A 20,263-nucleotide genomic window follows, 5' to 3' on the forward strand; every position below is an offset into this window, starting at 1 on the left:
TATAGATGCAAATTTTTTACATCTACGCAAGGCCCGTTCCATCTTTTACTATTGTTGTGGTTGTGTACAACTCATGTGAAGTGGATCTCAGAAGACACTGGCAAAGCGGTATCTACAGACAGTTCTTTTAAATAGGATCCTCAGCAGAATGGTCGATGTGTTGTGGAATCATAGAAGGACAAAAGTTGGAAGGACCTCTGGACTTCATCTAGTCAAAGCCCTGGCTCAGAACAACACCTTTGTCCCCCAGGCGTATCTAAGATACTAGAAAAGACCCAGAGTACTGCCAGTGTAGGCTGGGATGTTCTTCCTTAGACAGTTATGAAAGAGAAGAAGATTGTGTTAAGCAGCCAATTTCACAGGCGCATTTTAGTGGTTCTCTTGATGCATAAAAGGATGGTAGTGACTTAGAGACAGATAAGGATGTCTTATAGTGTAGGCCTCAATGGTCATATTCAGGAAAAAATGGCCTTTTTGTGAGCTGTATAAAAAGAATGCATGAAACATTTTTTTTCCTTCTGTATTAATCATTGGTCCTTTGAAACAGATTCTTCCACCAAAGTATCTAATTTTTGCACATGAACTTTACAGCTCAGTATTTTTTCTAATGGCTAGAGTAAATTGTGTATGCAGGAAGCAGAAAAAAGTAGTTGAGCATTCACTAGCCCTTTTCATTATCATACTTGCAAATTCTTTATAAAACAAAGGTGCATTGATAAGCCAGGTTTCAAGAATGTGGTCTAAAACCAAATGATGAAAAGAAGTCTGCAGGAGGCACATATACTCCTACATAATTTTAGCTTCTTAAAAAACACTTAAATAATTTGCCCATCATTCTTTCAGGCAACCTTTTTTAAAATCAAGACAAAAATATCTTAAACGTACTGAATACTTTTGGTAGAAAAGACTAAGCTGTTAGTCCTGTAACAGCTTTGGGAATGTAAATACAAGCTACCAGATTTCAAGATAGACTTATTCAGTAGCTAACTGCTGATTAATTATATCTTAACATCACACATCAAAGAGAGAAATTTTTGTGAAAACGGGGGATTTGTGGGTTGCAGTGCATTCAGCCTGGCCTGCTGGCAGATGAATGGCCCAGGTTGTGAAAACAGTGCTTGGAAGGCATCTTCAGCATTCAAATGTTTGGGTACTACGTTGGTTAATAGACACTTGTAGAATAAATCCAGTAGCGCTGGCTAAGAAGTGATGCATAACCCGTGACAGACCTCTGAATGTGTAAAGGATATGTGCAGGTGTAACTGTTACTTACTTTGAAGCTAACTTTCTATTTGCTGGGGTTGCATTTTTCTTTCTGAAAAGATAACTCTGCACCATGAATCAGCTATGAAAATTTTTTAGTTCTTAAATTTCTGCCTAGTATTCTCATCTTCCAAGGAAAAACGGGGTTCACATAGAAAGGAAATAATGTTGCATCATATTTGCGTATGATGAGCAGTGTGCTATTTCCGTCAGCATAATGAAATTCATCAGTCTGGTTTATTCAGGAAAATGCAAGGACTGACCTAAGTTATGTTCAGGTCAGATGTTGTGTAAGGCCTGTCTGGAAAACTGGACTTAAAATGAATAAGCAGTTGAAGTCAAGTAGGAGGGTATTGTATGTTTTCACAGACACATAAACTTATGTGAAGTTCTGAAATAGCCTACTAGCTTTTAATTTGTCATTTGTGTTTTTTCCCTAAATCAGTATTTTTCTGAACTACTACTTAAGTTCTTTATCATCCAAACACCTCCCACTTCTTGTTTGTTTGTTTTTCTTTTAAAAAAACAAACAAAACAACTTGTGTCCTGTGTAACATTCTACCTAGACAGTAGTGTTGATCTAAAAAGGAGACACTTTCTCTCTCCATATTTTAGTGTATGATATCACAATAAATGACATAATTTTAAAAGACTCTGGCTATTTTTTGCCCAAAGCTCTTGCACTGGCGAAGAACAGAAAAAGCCTTCTTAATCTCTAGAATGACAATGCAATGTTTGTGTGTCTTCTTGATCCCATATCCAGCCTCGTGAGTTTTGGGGGTGCAGTTGTGTGGCATGCAAGCATATAATTTCTTCATCATGCTGAGGAGTCTGTTTTGCTCTTTGTATGCAGACTTGAGTGATAACTTGTTAGAGAGGTATGTTGTGTTTAAAAGCAAGTTGTAGTTTTTTACTTTTATTCATCTTTTCTTCCATTTGTTTGTTTTTATTGCTTTGGCCAGTTAATGGAACCCCAAGCAGTCAATTATCCACCCCAAAATCTACAAAGTCCTCCAGTTCTTCACCAACAAGCCCAGGCAGCTTTCGTGGACTCAAGGTAAGTGCAAGAATCATCAAAACCCCCAAATTCCATTATTCATTAACGTATTAAATGAATGAATGATGTGTTACAATGATGCTGAAGAAATTAAAAAAAAAGGAAACAAAAAAAAAGTTGCAGTTCCCTAGGGTAGCCTCGCTAGTAAGATTTTTGAGTTGAAGTGGTGAGGAGATCTGAAGTAAGATTATTGTGTTTTGTCTTTGGTTGGCAGCTTGGGTAATGGTGGTTTGAATATGCCAATTTGCTCTTTGAGTTTTCCATTGTTTCGTAGATTGCAGAAAGCCACCAAGTAATTTATATTCCCTCCGCCTATATAAATGTAGTATCCTCTTTTCAATACCTTACAGTCTTGTAACATTGTCTAAGATTTCATCCGAAGCACTGTTCTTCATCCATGGCCCACAGTTTCACCCCTTAATGCAGTCTCCTGCCTGAAAGCATATGAGGGGTTCCCTTGGGAGCAGCCTGATGTCTGACAGATTTTTCTCTGTGTTGCACCAAGAGAATTGTCTTCCTCTCCCACTTAAAAATTGGTAGCATTTACAGTTCTTAGAGGCTGCTCTGTGCTTTTTGCTTGGTAAAATAAAAGAAGCAGTCTGGAGCACTGTTGAGCATCTGACTGCTGCATTTGTGCAGCTGTCCTTTCAAGGAGAATTTTCTTATGAAATCATCAATTGCAGCCTTTCTGGAAGTGCACTGGATGGTTTGCAGTGATTATTCTGGTCAAGTAATAGCTCCCATTGGTGAACACAACAGTTGTGAAGAGTCTGCATAATTCTGTGGAAAATTGTTTTCTCAATTAAGAGACTGGCTAAAGGACGTGATCCGAATAGTATTTAGATTTGGTTTTTGACATGCTAATTGTTACCAAGTCTTTGTCTGTTTTGCAAGCAGTGTGGCACTGGTTTCTGCCAGGCTTCTGTGATAATTCTGAGGAAATATTTTGATTTATTTGTTTAATTCTAATGTGTTTTTATTTGTTTGGTTTGTTAAAAGCAATTTAGTGGTGATCTCTGCATTTATGTTGGTAAGCTGTACCATCCCATAGCTTCTCTTTATCCAAATCAAACTAGATTGGCCTTTCCCCTCTAAAGCATTTTCAGGAGCAGTAATAATTCTGACACTGAAATTTGGAACTGTGTCTTAAAATTTGTCTGGACAGCTCTTCTAGAGAACTTAAAGTAGAGGACACCCAAGTCATTGGACTTGAGGTTCTCATCTGGTCGGCACTATATTTAACAAGTGCTTTTTCATCTTTTATGAAATTACAAGTTTAGATAATTTGGGGGGGTGATGATTTAGTTGTTTTTTTGGATTGTTTGTTTGGTTTTGTTTTATTTTTTCCCCCACACTGTCTCGTCTGCTTGAGACAATTAAAGCTCCATTAAGATAGAGATAATTCTAATAGTAACAAGTAATTTTCAGTAAAGTAGACAAAATGTCAATTTCACTCAAGTAGGCTGTTGTACTTCTTCATTTTGGAATTTAATTGATGCTGGATACTAATGGGTTTTTGTGTCAAATCATTCATCCCTATATGACCAAAGAAAACAGCAAAATCAAATTAATCATCTCAGACCTGATGTGTTACTGAAGTCGTGAGTACCTCATGTTTTATCCCGTTAGGATGCATCTGTTCAGTAGGAGGATCCCAGCTGTGCTCCTGAGACTAAAGACAGGGAAAGTTGTATAGTGAATCTTAGGATAAATTCTAAAAGGAACAAGTGCCCTGTGCAGTAAGCCTTGTTTGTTGGCTATGTTCTACTGGTAATAACTGTTTTCATGAAGTATCAGCATAAAATCAGTAGCAGAAATGCATGGTTTTATGCAAATCCACATTCTTTTAGAAAAACTGTTATTATTTCTGTAGGATTGATCTTGGTCAGTCTGATGAAGAAAAGAGAGAGAAAGCAGGGGCCAATTTTACTATTTTGAGATTACTGCTTTTCTCTATTGTTAAATAATTCTTTGTTGCTAACACTGCATTGCTGCACAGGCTAGTCTGGCTTCCTGCACGTACACAAAGAAGGTATCGTGACTACAGCTGAATGAAAATGTAGATATAAACACCATGACAGTGAAAGAATAAAGTACATTTTTGAGTTTTCTGGCTCTGGAAATGAAATATTTTGGCTGATTTATTGTATAGGAATCATATGTGTTTGTTTTTGTAGAGCACAAAACAGCAGCACTTAATTATGATTTTATATGAGCTTGGGGCAGCGGGTAAAGGGAACAAATTGGGGATGATGTCTCTATTTCCTGTAAAAAGGAGCAAGCAGCTGCATCTGAACTGTACTTTAAAAACAGTATTGTTTGGAAAGCCAGAACAAAATAAAATATTTGACTATAGATGAGAACCGGGCTAAGCTTTTTGAAGTTTGATGATCATTGTAGAGCTTAAGTGATAATGCTAGTCATCAAAGCAGTAAACTTGCAAAAGGTACTGATTGCAGCAGCAATTTTGTCTGTCTCAGGCATTGAGTCTTGCACCATATTCTTTGAACACCACTTTTCAATCAAAGCAAAGTCTTTTCAGTCCCCAAGGATTCCTTCTGCTTTATAGCACTTCATAAGCAGAAGCGGTATGATCTGGCACAGAAAACTCCTTGCAGGAAACACTCCTTGTGAATAGCTTATCTTTAAAGAGAAGGGCTTTCCTTATGTCATTTTTAGCTTTTCCAGCCAGAGTGCCTTTGTGCTATTTATTGTTCAGTATATACAGGAAGCCAGTTTGCTGTCCAACATCCCAGTCTTGCAGAAGTGTTTAAAAAAAAATTGAAGTGAGGAATTTATGCTATGGCTTAATAATATAAATGCTACAGAATTTTCCCACAACCAAAACTTAAATGCCTTCATTCCAGTAAGCGACAAATAGGGATAGCACGTATGCAATTGCCTGCTGCTATGTATTCTTATCAAAGTTGTTTATTTTTAACATCACAATATTGGCCTGTAATTAAGCATTTCACTTTGTAGAGGGTAAAGATTTAGATATAAAAGTTAACAAGCATGGCATGAAGTAAATGACTACTCTGTACAATATTCTTTTTTGAACAGATACACTGGCTTTCTTATTTTTCTATTACCTTTTCCATTGAGATTAAACCTACTGCATAGATTAAGGAACTATGGTAATACTGCCTTAGGGTACCACAGGACAACTGATAGGTGACAATTGAAAGGTTTAACCTTTTCCTTTGCTTTTAAGTGTGCATTTATAGATACCCACATACCTAATACTGTTAGGGGTACTTTGACCGTTAGCTTTTCCAGTACACCTGTTACTATGTACACTTCGTACCATTAAAATCATCCAGAGACTAGATTAAATATGAAATTTTGGAAAGTGGTGTCATAACTTCTTTATGCGTATTTGGTTGTGTTTTATTGTCCCCTCTTGAAATTAAGTACTACAAGGTCTTGTCATCTTTTTAAAAAGAAAATAAAACTGAACAAATAAAGAAGCTTTAGAGCTGAGGCCTTTCTTAGAATCCAATTATGCTAAATAGAATTGAATTTGTGTATTACTTTTTCGATTGTTTGACCAAATGACCAAAGTGAAAGGGCATTAAAGCCTAATCCAACAAATAACTACTTGCTTTTAACTTTAAGCTATAGTGTAGCCCCTTTACTCCTATGAGGATCTTAATGTACTTATTTAGTTAAACATGTGCTTAAGTGATTTGAAGGATTACTGCCTATCTTCATCAAGGTTTTAATCTCTTCAATTCTGTACGCATATGCTTCTGTTAGCAGTTACATGTTAAAAATATTTACACGCAATTATCTAACCTAGCGACACAGGTGCAATAGCAGTTCTTAGAGGAATTCTTCAGCTTGCTGCCTTTGTAGAATTTACAGTTCAGCATCTTTCTTGCTCATACAGTGGACAATTGTTGGCTAATTTGTGCTAGAGGAAGTTTCTTTGAGAATATCAAGGAGTTTTTCTGCAGGTATGAGAGTTCACGTTCTCTTCTTAACCTTTAGATGAAAGATTACCATAGCAATGCCAGATCAGAACTCAAGGAAAAGTTAACAATGTTACATACTTTCTCTATGTTTGGTTAGATGCACTTAGAGGATATTATGGGATCAAAACAGCAATGTTAGTGTTTGTGTAGGGGTCCCATATTTCTGCCTGGAATTTTCCAGACACAGGGGTGTGGGTGTACATACACATGTGTGCCTGTGAACCATACAGTTCAGAGTCTCCTCAACGCAATATGAATGTGCTGGAGGACAAGGGCAGAACATTTAATGCATCTTAGACATACTATGAAGATGTTGAGCAACCACAGGGGGTCTGACTGAAGTCAAAGAAACATTTGCACATAAGTATACAGTACAGTGTACAAAAGACCTTTTTATGCCTAGCAACCTAATGGCAAAAGGTCTTCATTTCTATCCAGACAGGCAAGGACAGATACAGGAAGCCTTTAGATGCAAGCTGTAGAAGGCACCATCCCATGTAGCTCCCAAGTTAGGTATTTTCTTCAGTATGACAAAAAAATTCCAGAAGTTTTCACAAACGTGCAATTAATCTAATCCTGAGTGCAAAAAGGTTTGTCAGCTAAGGTAGGATTCCACTTGAGGAGAATGTGGGTTTACATCTGTGGATCAATCCTTCCTCATACTCTCATGAGACAAAACAAAAATTCCCACCAGATGTGTAGTTATCTGGGATTATTTTCTTATGTCCCTGCACATTTTTATTTTAAATGCAAGCAACATGTTTGCATTTTTCCTGGCTGTATGATAGCATTTTGACTCAAAAGATTTATTCAAAATCTTTGCTACTGTACCAGTGGATGTAGCTTGATTAAAATGACTGTCAAACTGCTGCTTTTTCATTCCCAAATCACTGAGTTATGCTGTGATCCAGATTTTAAGGGAATCTTTGGCGAGTCCTTCCCTGCTGCTTACACGTCACCTTACATTTGCATATCCATTTGATTTCATGCTTATGGACTTTCTGATGATATAAAGGCTTGTTCATGAGGTTATGGGGTTTTTTTGGTTTTTTTGGTGGTTTTTGTTTTTTTTTTTGTTTGTTTGTTTGTTTGATTTCGTTAGGTTTTGTGTTTGTTTTTTGTTTGCTGGGGTTTTTTTTTGTGATTTCAATTTATTATTAACTTAAAAGTAGAAAACCGGATACAGTATCTGCCAGGATGTAGCAATCTGGCACATTATACACTGCATACTCCAAATATTTAAAAAAAAGTTAATTCTACAGTACAATGTATAAAATAGAGTTTTTAATGAGTTGGATATGAGGAAGGGTGAAAGGAAGAATGCTGAATACCTGTTCATTAGTTATAATGTTGAAGGTGTAATAAACATGTTGGGTACTAAAGTAGGTGTGTTAAATTTATGAATATGACAGATCTAATGTGAGTGTTTCTCACAAAACCACGTTATGTTCATAAACCCTTTGACTTAAGTCACAGTCAGTCTGTATAATATAAAATCTAGAGAAATGTGTTCAAACATTTTTCTGAACCTGGAAAAATGGTTATTCCACAAAAAAAATCATTCAGCATGTGAAGAAATCAAAACAGTTGGGCAGGTTCTTTTCAGCTCAGTACCTATTGTAACTTTTTACAACATCTTTAATTAATGTGTATAATGATATACAACTATTTTTGAGAACTGTGTGTTTGCCAAGATATTCTCAGTATCTCTAACAGCTATGTTGTATTGTTCATCTGGCTCTGGATGTGCTGTTGAAACACAAATGACCTGCAGGAAGACAACACGAGAGAAATAAAAGCAGTAATTGTTATATTCTGTATTGCATAATGATTAAATGCAACAGGAGTTACTGTTGGTGTAAGGTGTTCTGCCAGTAGCAACCACATTCTGAGGCCGTTGTTTTCTTCAAAGGGCTGGATAGCCACTGGTGCTCTAAATTAGTGTGAGCTTTTACAAACAAAGAGTCAAATTCTGCCTCAGGTCTGAGTTTTGTTAGGACTTGCACGTGTATGTGAGAAGGTGGATTTAAGACCTGTACACTCTGAATTTATCATGTGTAAGGAGACCAGTATTGGAAGAGAGCAGTAGTGACATGTGTGTTAGGAGAATTGTTTCAAAACCTAATATGCAGTGTGATTATAGATGCCATCCATATTTGTTAATGTATTATCAAAACAACAAGCATCCTTTTTTCTTCTTGCTACTGCAAGCCAAATCTACTTGCACATCCAAAATCTTTACTTCAGCTTCAAAATACCATTGGCTGTTGGGATACCAACAGTACAAAGTATTATACATATTACATGTCACTGGGTAGTTAAATGATTAGAAAATTGTTTTAATAATAAAAATCACTTTATTCTGTGTCACCTACTGTCAGTTCCTGTGTCCTTCCCACCTTTCCTGCTTATTCAGCACCTCACAGACATTTTCAGTTTATTTCTACTGTGCTCTGACACAGTAGGGAATTGCTGGTGAGGGACTGAGACACAGACCTACAGCACCCACGCTACAGGCAATCTCTGTTGTAGTGCGAGTTCGGCCTTATGTCTAGAGCCATGAGGCAAACCAGTGTCAGAGCTAAGGTTAAACCTGCCATTTTGGATTCTGATCTAGCACCTCGGCCACACCACCAGCATGAGATTTTTTTTTCTTTTCATGTTTTACTTTAGTATTCCTTTTAGCTTCTTTTCCTGTTGCTGTTTGCATCCCTTTTGTAAATACTGTAGTAAGAAAGAATGTGCCCAGTCATGCTCTGACCTGATTACAAGGGTAAAGGAAGCTGGAAACGCAGGCTAGATATTTCCATGTATTGTCACTCACCGAAACCCCAAAATAGACTACTAATATTTTTGGCTGGTGACTAATACTTTGCAGTGATCTGTTCTGCTACCTCCATTTTATGCTTGAAGAAAATGTGATTGACTCATGATTTTGCACGAATGTCATTTAGCCCAAATGTCCTTGTTTCTGATCCTTGCTGAATAAATACATAAGTCAGAAAGACAGCAGCATTAACATAACCTGGTTTTAAGTTAGCAAGGAGCAGAGTAGTAGCTGACTGGTTGCTGTTTCATACTACTTTTGTGCCAAATGCCAGTAAATATCATTGTTTTAGGAGCTCTGCAAAATGAAGTTGTACAGCTTCTAGTTACTGTACCTATAGCTGATCTGGCAGCTCAGCTGCCACTAGAAACTTAAGCATTCATTAGCATTTCATGAGCCTTTAGACAATATCCCTATCTGTCAGTTCAGTTCTTTCATTGACAATAGTGTTAATGATTTAAAATATTCAGCAGTGTAACCAGACAATGTCAGCTAAAATGGAAAATGCTGCATTTGCATTCCTGGTGTCATGCAAAGCCAGTTCAACAGACACTGAGCTTAAGGCAGAGAAGCATTTTAATCCTTTATGTGGTGAGTGGTGAGAACCTCTGTAATAGCCCATGAAGAAAACAAGTCATGGAACTTCTCAGAACAGTAAGAAATGCTATGAAGAGGAGGGGGAATGATCTAAAATATATTTTAATTTCATAGAGCATACTTAACTGTAACGTGAGAGCTTATGAAATAGTGGTGCACAGAACACATCCAGTACATTTTACTATTTATGGCATTCATTCCTATGCCTCCACCCCTTTTTTAAAATGTATGTCCCTGGGCAGTATGACAGGATGACTTTAAGTAGAATTGTGAAGATTCAGATGGTGTGCCAATTAAGTTGTTAAGTGCAGCAAAAATAGTTTTCTTCAGCTTTTGTCCTTCAAAATAATTTAGATATTTTACAAGGTATCACAGTTACTAAAACGGGATCTAGGTCTGGATGCATATCGGACATCTAAATTGAAATGCTTGTAGATGTCATAAATCTTCACATCCACAATAACGTAAAATATAGACCAGTAGATTTCCAAGCAAAATGGCTATTGGAGAGGTACCTAGCCATCTATTCCAAAATTCTTCCTTTTAAATGAAACATAGTAGAGCTGACCCAGCATGTCTATGTTACCTTCCTAGCATGCTTCATTGGTAAGCTAAGGAGGGCATATATTGACAGGCTTCAATGAGGGAAACCTCAGACAGTGCCAGCTATGTAAAGATGTGTTGTGCTGCAGCACGAGAGCATGTTGTCTGGAGATGGCTGTCTCCAGCTTACGTGAAAATGCACACAGAGTGTATTGTAATGATCTTGTGTAGAAGGAGGAGGGAATGTTGCCTCCACACACACTGGCTCTTTAGTGTTTAGATGGAACTTGGTGCAGCTGGAGGAAATTTTCTTTGCTGTTTACTGAAATCTGTTCAACTGTTTATCTAAATAGGAATATTATGGATGAATCTTAAATTGGTACAAATGATGATGCATTATAATGGTGATGGACTGTGAGAAAGGAAGTATAAAAATAAGGAGTAGAAATATAAACTGACTCTGTGTGGGTGGTTTTAGGGTGTTTTGGTTTTGTTTTGTTTTGTTTTTTTTTAGCTTTGCTGGGTTTTTGTCTAGTTCCTTCTTGTGATTGCCATCAGAAATAATAAGCTTTTTCTCCCATAGATCCCTCCACATGGTGGATCATCTTCCAATGTGAATGGTGTTCCTGAACCACTCCATTGCCAGAGTCCCGAAGGTAGGACACCAATAGTTGCTAACAACTGCAAAAATTCTGTTGTAGGTGGCAGTTGGGTTAGCACTTTTAAACGGTTTCTGATGACTCCAAGTAATGTTTTGTTTTGACATACTTGATACCTTGTTAACCTTATCTTGGAAAAATTGTGATCACGTTTTCTACATCAAGGCAATAAAGCTAGGAAATACTTCTTTTTCTTTTTTTGTCAAGTGGTAGCATATTAGTGGACCCTGCTCTTCAACAGTCACTATTAGGCATTTGAGTGATTTTGAACATGACCTGCATAGTATCACCAGAAATGTCTTTGCAGCTGGATTGTAAGTGGAGCCCTCCTCAAAACAGCACATTGTACTTCAGGTAGAACCACTAGCCCATAAACTGACCTTAGCTAAACTTAAGCTTTCATTCCTTACCTCTTTAGAGCAATGTGACATTTTTTATTACTTTTAAATTTAATTTTAAGGTTCCTCTTTTTTTTCTTTTTTTTTTTTTTAAATTTAAAAATACTGAAATAAGCAGCGGTCAAACTCATTTGTATTTTAGATGTTTCAGCAGCAGCTAAGGGAACCTGAAGGAACTCAACAGATAAAACTTCTGTTTTTTTTCATGCATTGTAGAGGAGTCTTATTTCCATTTTTGCTTTGAGTACGCAAAAAAAGTTCAGTAAATATTGAGACCACGGACTTCTAATGACATTTATTACGTTTAGAATATGTCCACACAAAAGCATAGTAAGATTTGACTTGTGTGTTAAAAGGTCAAGCAACTCTGATTAGTCTTGTCTTGTTCTTTCTTATATTTGAGATAAAAACAAGGGAATAAGCTGTGAAGATAACAGCTTCAAGTTTTGTTTTGCATTTGTGACTGTTCTGTATCTGTGGAACCCATTGGCGATATATTACATCCTGCTGACACTTCAGCTTGCATTGTTAACCTTTCTTTTTTGCAGGTGTGAATGGAAACAAGTGCTCAGGGTCATCTACCATTCTTGAGAAGTATAAAGTAGGGAAGGTAATTGGTGATGGCAATTTCGCTGTTGTAAAGGAGTGCGTAGAAAGGTGAGCAAGGAAACTGTTCAGTACTGCTGTTTATTTTACTGGATAAAGCCCATCTTATTTTCACAGAAAATGCGATGAGATGAAATCAAAGAGCAGTTGCAAAGTTATGCCTATAATTCAGGAGAGCTAGGCATAGCAAACCACGCAGCTTCCCATGTATTATATTATACCAGCAAAGGGATATGAGAGCAGCAGAGGAACATGGCTTTTTGTTTCCAAAACTAAAGGAGTTATCTAATGGAGGCTCTTAAAGAAACCCCACAGGTCATTAAGAAATTCCCTCACACCACAGACTGTTGTGGATGGCAGGAAATTGTATGTGGCATCTAAACAGTCTTTGAGAGACCTCCCTTCTGCCTCAGCAATTCTACTGCTGTAGTATCCCTACTGCCTGCTGCTTAAATGATTTTTCACAGCTTTCAGTGTACTGTGGGCAAAGTATTCTTAAAGGCATGGAGTAGGTGGCTGTGCTACTGACTCCCTTGTGCTTGCTTCTTCTGTGAGGTAGTGCTGTGAGACTGAAATATTCTTGTGCCTGGTTTTTCATCAAGCAGACAGGAGTCCTTTACCGACCTGTGCTGTGTTACTGCGCTTCCTCTGCAAGCTTTGTGTCACACTTTGCTGCTAGTGCAAACATAACAGATGAATTGACTGTCACTTTCTCAGTGTATTTTTTAGAATCACCTTCTGCTGTCTTCATCAATTGAAGTGTTATGTCAGCTTCTTAAATATTATGAGGAATCTCCAACCTGTATGTAAATATTGGGCGAATTCAGCAAATGTCTATAAAAGCCATAAAAGTTAAAGAAACAGTTCGTATTATTCGATCCTCATGTGCTGGTTTTATTTAAATGAAAAGAAAGATAACTATGAATGGAAACATCTCATTCCAGTCTTAGCAGATACATAAATACTTTTGCCGAGTCATCCAAATGGGCCAAAAGCATTGGGCTGAGGCTGATCCAGAGGCCTTTTTTGCAGAAACATGTTTCCCTGGCCATTAATTGCTTTTTACTCAAGAGAATTATTTCTTCACACTGTGTCTGGATTATTTCTCTCCATTACTGAGAATAATAGTGGAAGGTGGCATGTAACACAATGTCTAATACACCCTTCTTGTTTATAGCAGCACATGACAATTGTTATTTTTAATACTTTTTTAGAAAGTGATGTACAGGCATGCAAAGCTTATAGAGTAAGGAATTAAGACTGAGGTGGCAGCTCCTAGAGTTACTAGCTGAGTACAGTGCTGATAATGAAAAAAATGGCTAAATCTGCTCTTGAAATGCTACAATTGCTGCTCAAAATACTTCCTGTTGCATATGCACATTTAAGATAATGTTTCTCGTCAGTCTAACATCTAGACATGAAGGTCTTGACTTTTTCTTTATTTTTTTTCTTTTTTTTCTTTTTTTTTCCCAGCATGTTAAACTAACAAACTCTGGTTCCTGACAAGCATTACCACAGTGAGCAATGTAAATGTTCTCACTAGCATTGCTACCCTCAGGCGATGCCATGCCAACCCTTAGCTTACCTACTGCAATCCTGTTGCTATTCCCTTCTCATCAGTTCTAGTTCAAAGCTCTCTCTCAATCAGCCCCACCATCTTATACCACCAAAAGATGCATTTTCCCTTTTGGGTCAGGTGGATCCTGTCAGGCCCCAGCATACCTTGTCTTTTGAAGGGTCTTCTGTGGTTTAAAACCCCAAAGTTTGCACAGGCGCCAAATGAATGATGTTTCACAGTGTTTTCCCATGTGCCCTGAAACTGGTCGCGATCCTTTGTTATCTGTAAAGTAAACAATATTTATAAAAGATAACAGGCTAAAAGTGTAAGATAACATAATTTATTATTTTCAGGAATATTGACTGTGCTTTTTGGAAATCTCTTAAGTTCTGCTGAAAGTAGGACAAAGGTTGCTAAGTCACTCAGGTTTCAAAACCTCATCTGTGTTTTTTGGAGGGGGCTGGACTAGAGAAACAACCTTCCAGTTATTTCTTTTTTAATTTAATTTTATTTTTTTTTAAGAAAAGAGAAAAATTAAGCTTAGAAGTCTAGTTTTGTATGTGATCCAATCTCTATATTTGGTGAAGCATTATTATGTGAATTTTACACAAAATAAATACACAAGAGTAGTTGCTAAAAATAATGATGAAAGAGGAAATGCCAACTACAAATGCTTGTCTTTTAATTTTTATTTATTATATTTCATTTCTGACAGTAGTGTGCTTGGAAGCCTTAGTTGTGGAGCCAGCCTATTATATCAGCTGTTCTACAAAAAGAATAACATGGTGTCTTTTGTAAAGGGTGCCTATATGTCTGTATATAAAGACATGAGCCAACAGATGGACACTGACAGCTAGACATAATACCAGAAACCTGTCAGACAATACTGGTATATGATAGGCAGTAGTATTAGCTCACAAATTTTGTGGATGTTATCCAGGGTTTTTTCTTAGATTCTATAGTAAAGGACATTTGCAAACGGGATTTGAAATTGGTTTATGAATTGGCTTTGAGAATGTTAACTCCTCTTTCTACACAGCTAAGTGCTGAAGGTTTGTTAAATGGGTTTTGCTGATCAGTTGTTTGAAGGCTTTGAGATAATGCACTTAATTTAGTATAATGCATAAATTGTGATTCTGAATTACACATTGTATTCGTATTAGATTTTACATCAGGTCCATAACATGAGAGGATGGCATTTCACAGGTAGCTTTTCACAGATAGCATTCAGATAACGCTTCTATCTAAAAACCAGATCAGGTTGTAACTATGACAACCTCACAGATACAGCTGCACTTTCAGAGCTGAGACTCTCTACTGCGTTTTTTTCAATAATGGATAAATCAAATGTGAGACATTTAATTTAGTTCTTTTTTTCTTTGTAAGTTACTAATTTTGAGTAGTGTATCTAATGCCAAAAGTATAGTGAAAAATAACCTGAAAGTTTAAAAATCTGCCTGACATTTGCTTTTTCTAAATGCCTCCAGTGTTTTTTACCATAGATACTAGTGGTGTTCTGATGCACACTGAAGTCTGTAGGTACTGACACAACATAAAATACTAGCAACAGGGGTTTAAGGCATTTTCGTGTTATTTTTTATCATCATTAATATAAGTAGTGTCTTTTTTGTTTTGTTTTTTCTCTCATTTTTCTGGAGAAATGGAGAATATTTTTATTGCTTAGATTGATGAAAGGCAAACAAGAGCTCCTTTCTCTGACAGTGTTTACTGAAAACATTAATCCTTTTTACTCTGTATATAACCACCCTCTTAATTGTCATGGGATGACTGTTAAGAACTCCATAGAATACTTCAAAAATAAAGAGAGAATGAAATAGAGAAGATCAAAATAAATGCCTAATAAATTTTGTGGGATTTTAGACTAGTCTGTAATAAAGTATTGTTTTTTAGCTCTGCTGAATCCTATTGAATTTTTACACCAGGGTAGCAATCTTTCTTCTACTCACTTGCATATAAATGTGTATGATTTCATCTTTAAAGCCTACCAGTCAAAAAAAGCTAAGTGGAAGGCTCAAGTCAAATTTTGCATGTTGCCTTAAAGAAGCGACAGAGGTGTGCTAGGTCACAGAAGAAAGAATTGCAGCTGGAGCTGTGGTAGTCAGGGAAACAGCAGGCACAAATGCTGCTGAGAAAACAAAAAAATCATGTCTTTTCTGTGAATTCTCTGTGTGCAACCTCCATGGGTCAAGGCATTCTCTTATGATGATCTGTATTCTTACAGATAATGCCACAATTTGTTGATGAGTTTCTAATTAATGGTTCTCATATTTTTCTTGCTAGATCCACAGGAAAGGAGTTTGCACTGAAGATCATAGACAAGGCTAAGTGCTGTGGAAAGGTAGCGTATAACAATTTGCATTTATAAGAAAAATAGCAGAAACAGCACTAGCAGCTGATCATTAGTCATAAATGGTGGGTGTGTTTGTGTTTCTGACTGTTTTCAGGATATCTGTTTAACAGAATGATAGAGTACCCAAGAAGTAAATAATAAAAGTAGTCAAGTGTTAGTCTACTAGATAATAGAATAAAAACCAAATTGACGTCTATTTTGTGGGACTAACAAAGAAAATACTAGTATGCGTTTAGAATATATTAGAAAGATTTTGCTCCTAAAATATGAGAGAGGAAATTTGCAGCTGTATGTGTTTTTATATAATGCCCATCCCTCTCTGCCTCTTATTTCTATCTTTTCATGACCATACATACTCCTTTTATATGCAGAACATGGATTTGGAAAGAAATTTTTGCAACCATTTCTTTCTGTTTATGTAGTTTCACCATCCTGTACAGCAAAGATCTTTTACCAGAAGTTCTTTCAACTTTCTTTTTAATTCACACTCAAAACAAAAAAGTCCAAAATTATTTGTCTATGAGAACAGCACGTTACACAATTGAAGTAAATATCTGAGTATCAGACGTCACCCTCACCTTCCTCCCAAGTACAAAGATTTTTAAAAAAGGAAGAAAAAAACTCAACCTACAGCCAACAATTTAGAATAAGTATTGGAATAGATGACAAATAAAGTACTTCTATTTTCACTGCTTTGCAATACCTTAAAAACAAAGTACTTTTATAAATCAACTGGATCATAGTTTAGTGTTAGCTAAAAGAACACTGAGGGCACAGTATTAATTAGCAATCAAATGCTGGATTAAAGTCTCTTTGAGAGTAGTGAATATGCCATTCTCTCAAAGATGACTGAGAATGTGGACTTTCTCATTCAAATACTTTTTTTTTAATTTTTTTTATTTTGTAAATGATTGCACTGAAATGTTTCTGGACGTAACTTTGCAGCTAGGTCAGGGTTTTAATTCAAAGGGACCCTTTTTGTCTTTTATATAGTGCAATTCAGAGCTCCAAATACTGAATGTGACCTTGTAGGAAGATGTAGTGAGTCTGTATGACATTCTTTGTATGGTAATGAGCTGTATAATACTGTACACTAATGCACTACCTGCTGTGATGACTTGCTTTAAGTAGAGGTTCTCAAACAGAAATGTTTTATCTATGCAGATTTTAAATTGTGTATTAGGTGCTTGGAGATAAATGTTACTGCTTCCCCATCACTTTGTCTCATATTCTCTAGGTTTATTTGAGAGGGTATTTAGAAGGGAATCTTAAAAGTATATAACCACAAGAAAAAGTGCTACAATTACCATTTTGAGATTAAAATTTTCTCCTTTGGCTGTGGGAAGGGCAACCCAGTGTGTTTCACTGCAAAAGAAAACTTCAGGGTGATTAGTACAGCTTGCGACTTTAAATGTGTTTTATTACTTGTCTGAGTCAGCTGCTTAGGTATCATAAATTGGAATGGCCCAGAGATAACAGATACATAACAGAGTTGAGACAGCTTTTCTATTTATAGTTCTTAGTGCTTTAGAACAAGCAAATAAAAAATACCAACCCCATGGATACATACTTATCTCTTTTGAAAGGACCTGTGTCTGTATAGCTACATACAGATGTATGTGTATGTACAAGCACAAGACTGTTAAGATGTTGATACCTGTTAGGTAGGCAGCAAAACTGTCCTGGAAGAATTCTAACAAGGAAAATAATTAACCTTTGCTGCACCTTACTCCGTTTCAGGTGCCAACATAAGCCCTGCCTTAAAAACACCCATCTGGCCTAAATATGCATGATTAGTATGTTGCTCACTGCTCTTCATCAGTTTATCATCTTCGGTGTTCTAAAACTTGAATCGAATTGACTAACATATTTCCACAAGCGGCTTAAATGTTAATTACCTAATCAATTCTTTGTAAATAAATTGTATTAATGTAGACTGAAATCTATATTGCACTATCCAGGAGGACGGTATAACAAGTGTGAGAATTACTTTTTTTTTTTTTTTACATGGCAAAATATAGCAAAAACAGTGGGGTGGTTAAAAACAACTAGCTACTTATTAGTTTTTTGAGGACAGGTATTATAACAGAAGCTCAGAAGCATTTTGGAGCCATTAAAAAAACCCCAAAAGTTTATTTTAACTATTACTTATTCCTGAGCTTCATTTAAAACAATTAAGAATTTAGTCAGGTGAAACAAAGAAAGCACAGGTAAAGCTATTGTGACTTAGTCATAATAAATTTGTTTTCTGTTCTCTAGGTAGATATAGCTGTAATAAGATTTTGGGGTTTGCTCGGACTCTTAATGCTAGTTTTGAATTTACAGGCTTCCATCCATAAAGCTTAGTATGCCGTGGCTGTTCACTTCTGTATGGTGATGAGATTCAGCATTGTGTTTAACAAAATTGCTTCATGTTTGTTTGTTTTTTTTCTCCAGAGCACTTTGCTTGGAGCAGACGTGTTTGTTCAAAATGACAATTGATGCTCTTTCAAACTGAATTTCAAAGGTGTGACTGTTTAACCCCTATATGCCGCACCATACTCTCACAAAATGAGATGCACACATGGCATGTGGTTTCCGAGTTACACAGCGACATAAAGCTTTGGCAAAAACACAATGCATCTATAAATAATAGATCTGGAAGTAGAAGGTGAAGTAGCATAAGATCTTCAATCACTGCCTATGCGCAGTGGATCATATCTACTTCTAGTGCTCTGCTCACAAATGCATGAAGTGCATGCTACTAATCAGTGCAGTAAATATGAATAAGTGCCTAGTCCAGTGCCATGATTTGTTATCCACCAAAGTGTAAGGAAACTAGTGTTTTATGTAAGCATTGCTACTTATTTTGCAGTGAACCTAAATATAGTATCTATATTCCAATATTTATAAAGGAAAATGCAAATTGTTCTTCACATGACGGGGGTATGTGCTTTTCTTCACTCTTCAGTGTTAACCAAGCTAAGGTGTTCTAGAAAACAAAATATTCTGAAACTAATTTGTTCTTGAAACCCATAACTTCCTCAGAAGTATAGGGAAGGGGAAATTAATGTGTGCTGTTAAGCTGTTGGAGCCACAATGACTTAACTGAGCTATTACATATTTTGCAGATTGTAAATCTGAACATACATATAAAACGAACTGAAATCTGTAACAAAGCAGTTATATTTTTTCTTTATATAACCCACAACTTTTTTTAAAAAATAAAGTCCTTTGAAAATAAATCCTAGGTAATCTGTCTTGAGTAACCTACACTAAATGAGAGGTGAATGCTGGAGAGGCTCAAGAACATGTTAACTGTTGATAGGGGATGTCAGGTTACAATGATCTAGGTTGGGAGAGAGGGGATTCTGAACTTTATTTCATCTCATCATACCCACATAAGAATATAATCTGCATTTCCTGAATTGCTGTCATGTTCTGGGGTTGTCTTTCGAAGATAATCCTATTGATTATGTATGTGCAATATGGTAAATTAGATCTGGTCAATGATGAGGTACAGTTGAGCTAAAATACAAGTTAAAATCCAGCATCTGACAATAACCCTCTACTATATAAATTAAACAGCAAGAAGGGTGCTCACTGTTCAAGTTATCAGTAGTCAGGTGATCAAAGGAAGAGTGAATTGGCAGTTTCATGTCTATTCAGATAAATGTCTGTCCTCTTTTCTGAACAGGAACACCTGATTGAAAATGAAGTGTCTATTCTGCGTCGCGTGAAGCATCCAAATATCATTATGCTTATAGAGGAAATGGACACCCCAACAGAACTCTATCTTGTGATGGAGCTGGTCAAGGTAAGACTAAGGAGAATTTTTCTTTCTAATTCACTGTGTTGGTGTGGAATCTAAGAGGCATCCAGGAACGTTAAGATCTTGGGAGACATTATCAGATAAGATTTCAGTGGCAACTTGCATTTTTAATCATGCAAATTTTCTTGCCAATCAGTTATATTAATGGAATTTATGTCTCTTCAGTTGCACTTAGAATTACACAGATTTGAGGTAATTTTGCTATGCGAGAAGTGGATAGTGGTTTTTATATTATGTTTACAATATGCAGCGGGTAATAGTGATATGCATTTACTGACAGAACATCTGCATTTATTTAACTATCATCTTTAATTATTTGTTTTAAAGAAAAAAAACTTTTTAATAGATTTACCGTATGTCCTGGGTTCAGCTACAGCAGTCATTTTTTCTCCTTCTTAGTAGCTGGTGCAGGGCTGTGTTTTTGACTTTCAGTCTGGGAACAACACTGATAACACCGATGTTTTTAGTTGTTGCTCAGTAATGTTTACCAAGGACTTTCTCAGTCTCATGCTCTGCCAGGGAGGAGGGGAAGCCGGGAGGAAGCAGAGGCAGGACACCTGACCCAAACTGGCCAAAGGGCTATTCCATACCACAGC

At 36.5% G+C, this 20,263-nt stretch overlaps 1 protein-coding gene across 1 annotated transcript in view; it reads left to right on the plus strand.

Moving 5' to 3' along the window:
- Positions 1 to 20,263, plus strand: part of DCLK2 (doublecortin-like kinase 2) — a gene marked incomplete at its 5' end in the record, with an annotated part of 85,304 nt that overhangs the window by 50,059 nt on the left and 14,982 nt on the right. The window contains 5 exons of the mRNA XM_010024057.1: positions 2,226 to 2,320; positions 10,848 to 10,920; positions 11,870 to 11,978; positions 15,787 to 15,844; positions 19,533 to 19,652. Coding sequence (XP_010022359.1) covers positions 2,226 to 2,320; positions 10,848 to 10,920; positions 11,870 to 11,978; positions 15,787 to 15,844; positions 19,533 to 19,652 — 455 coding nt within the window. The remainder of the gene's footprint in view (positions 1 to 2,225; positions 2,321 to 10,847; positions 10,921 to 11,869; positions 11,979 to 15,786; positions 15,845 to 19,532; positions 19,653 to 20,263) is intronic.

This window comes from Nestor notabilis, unplaced genomic scaffold (assembly GCF_000696875.1).
Source record: "Nestor notabilis isolate BGI_N333 unplaced genomic scaffold, ASM69687v1 scaffold11251, whole genome shotgun sequence".
Lineage (NCBI taxonomy): Eukaryota > Metazoa > Chordata > Aves > Psittaciformes > Psittacidae > Nestor > Nestor notabilis.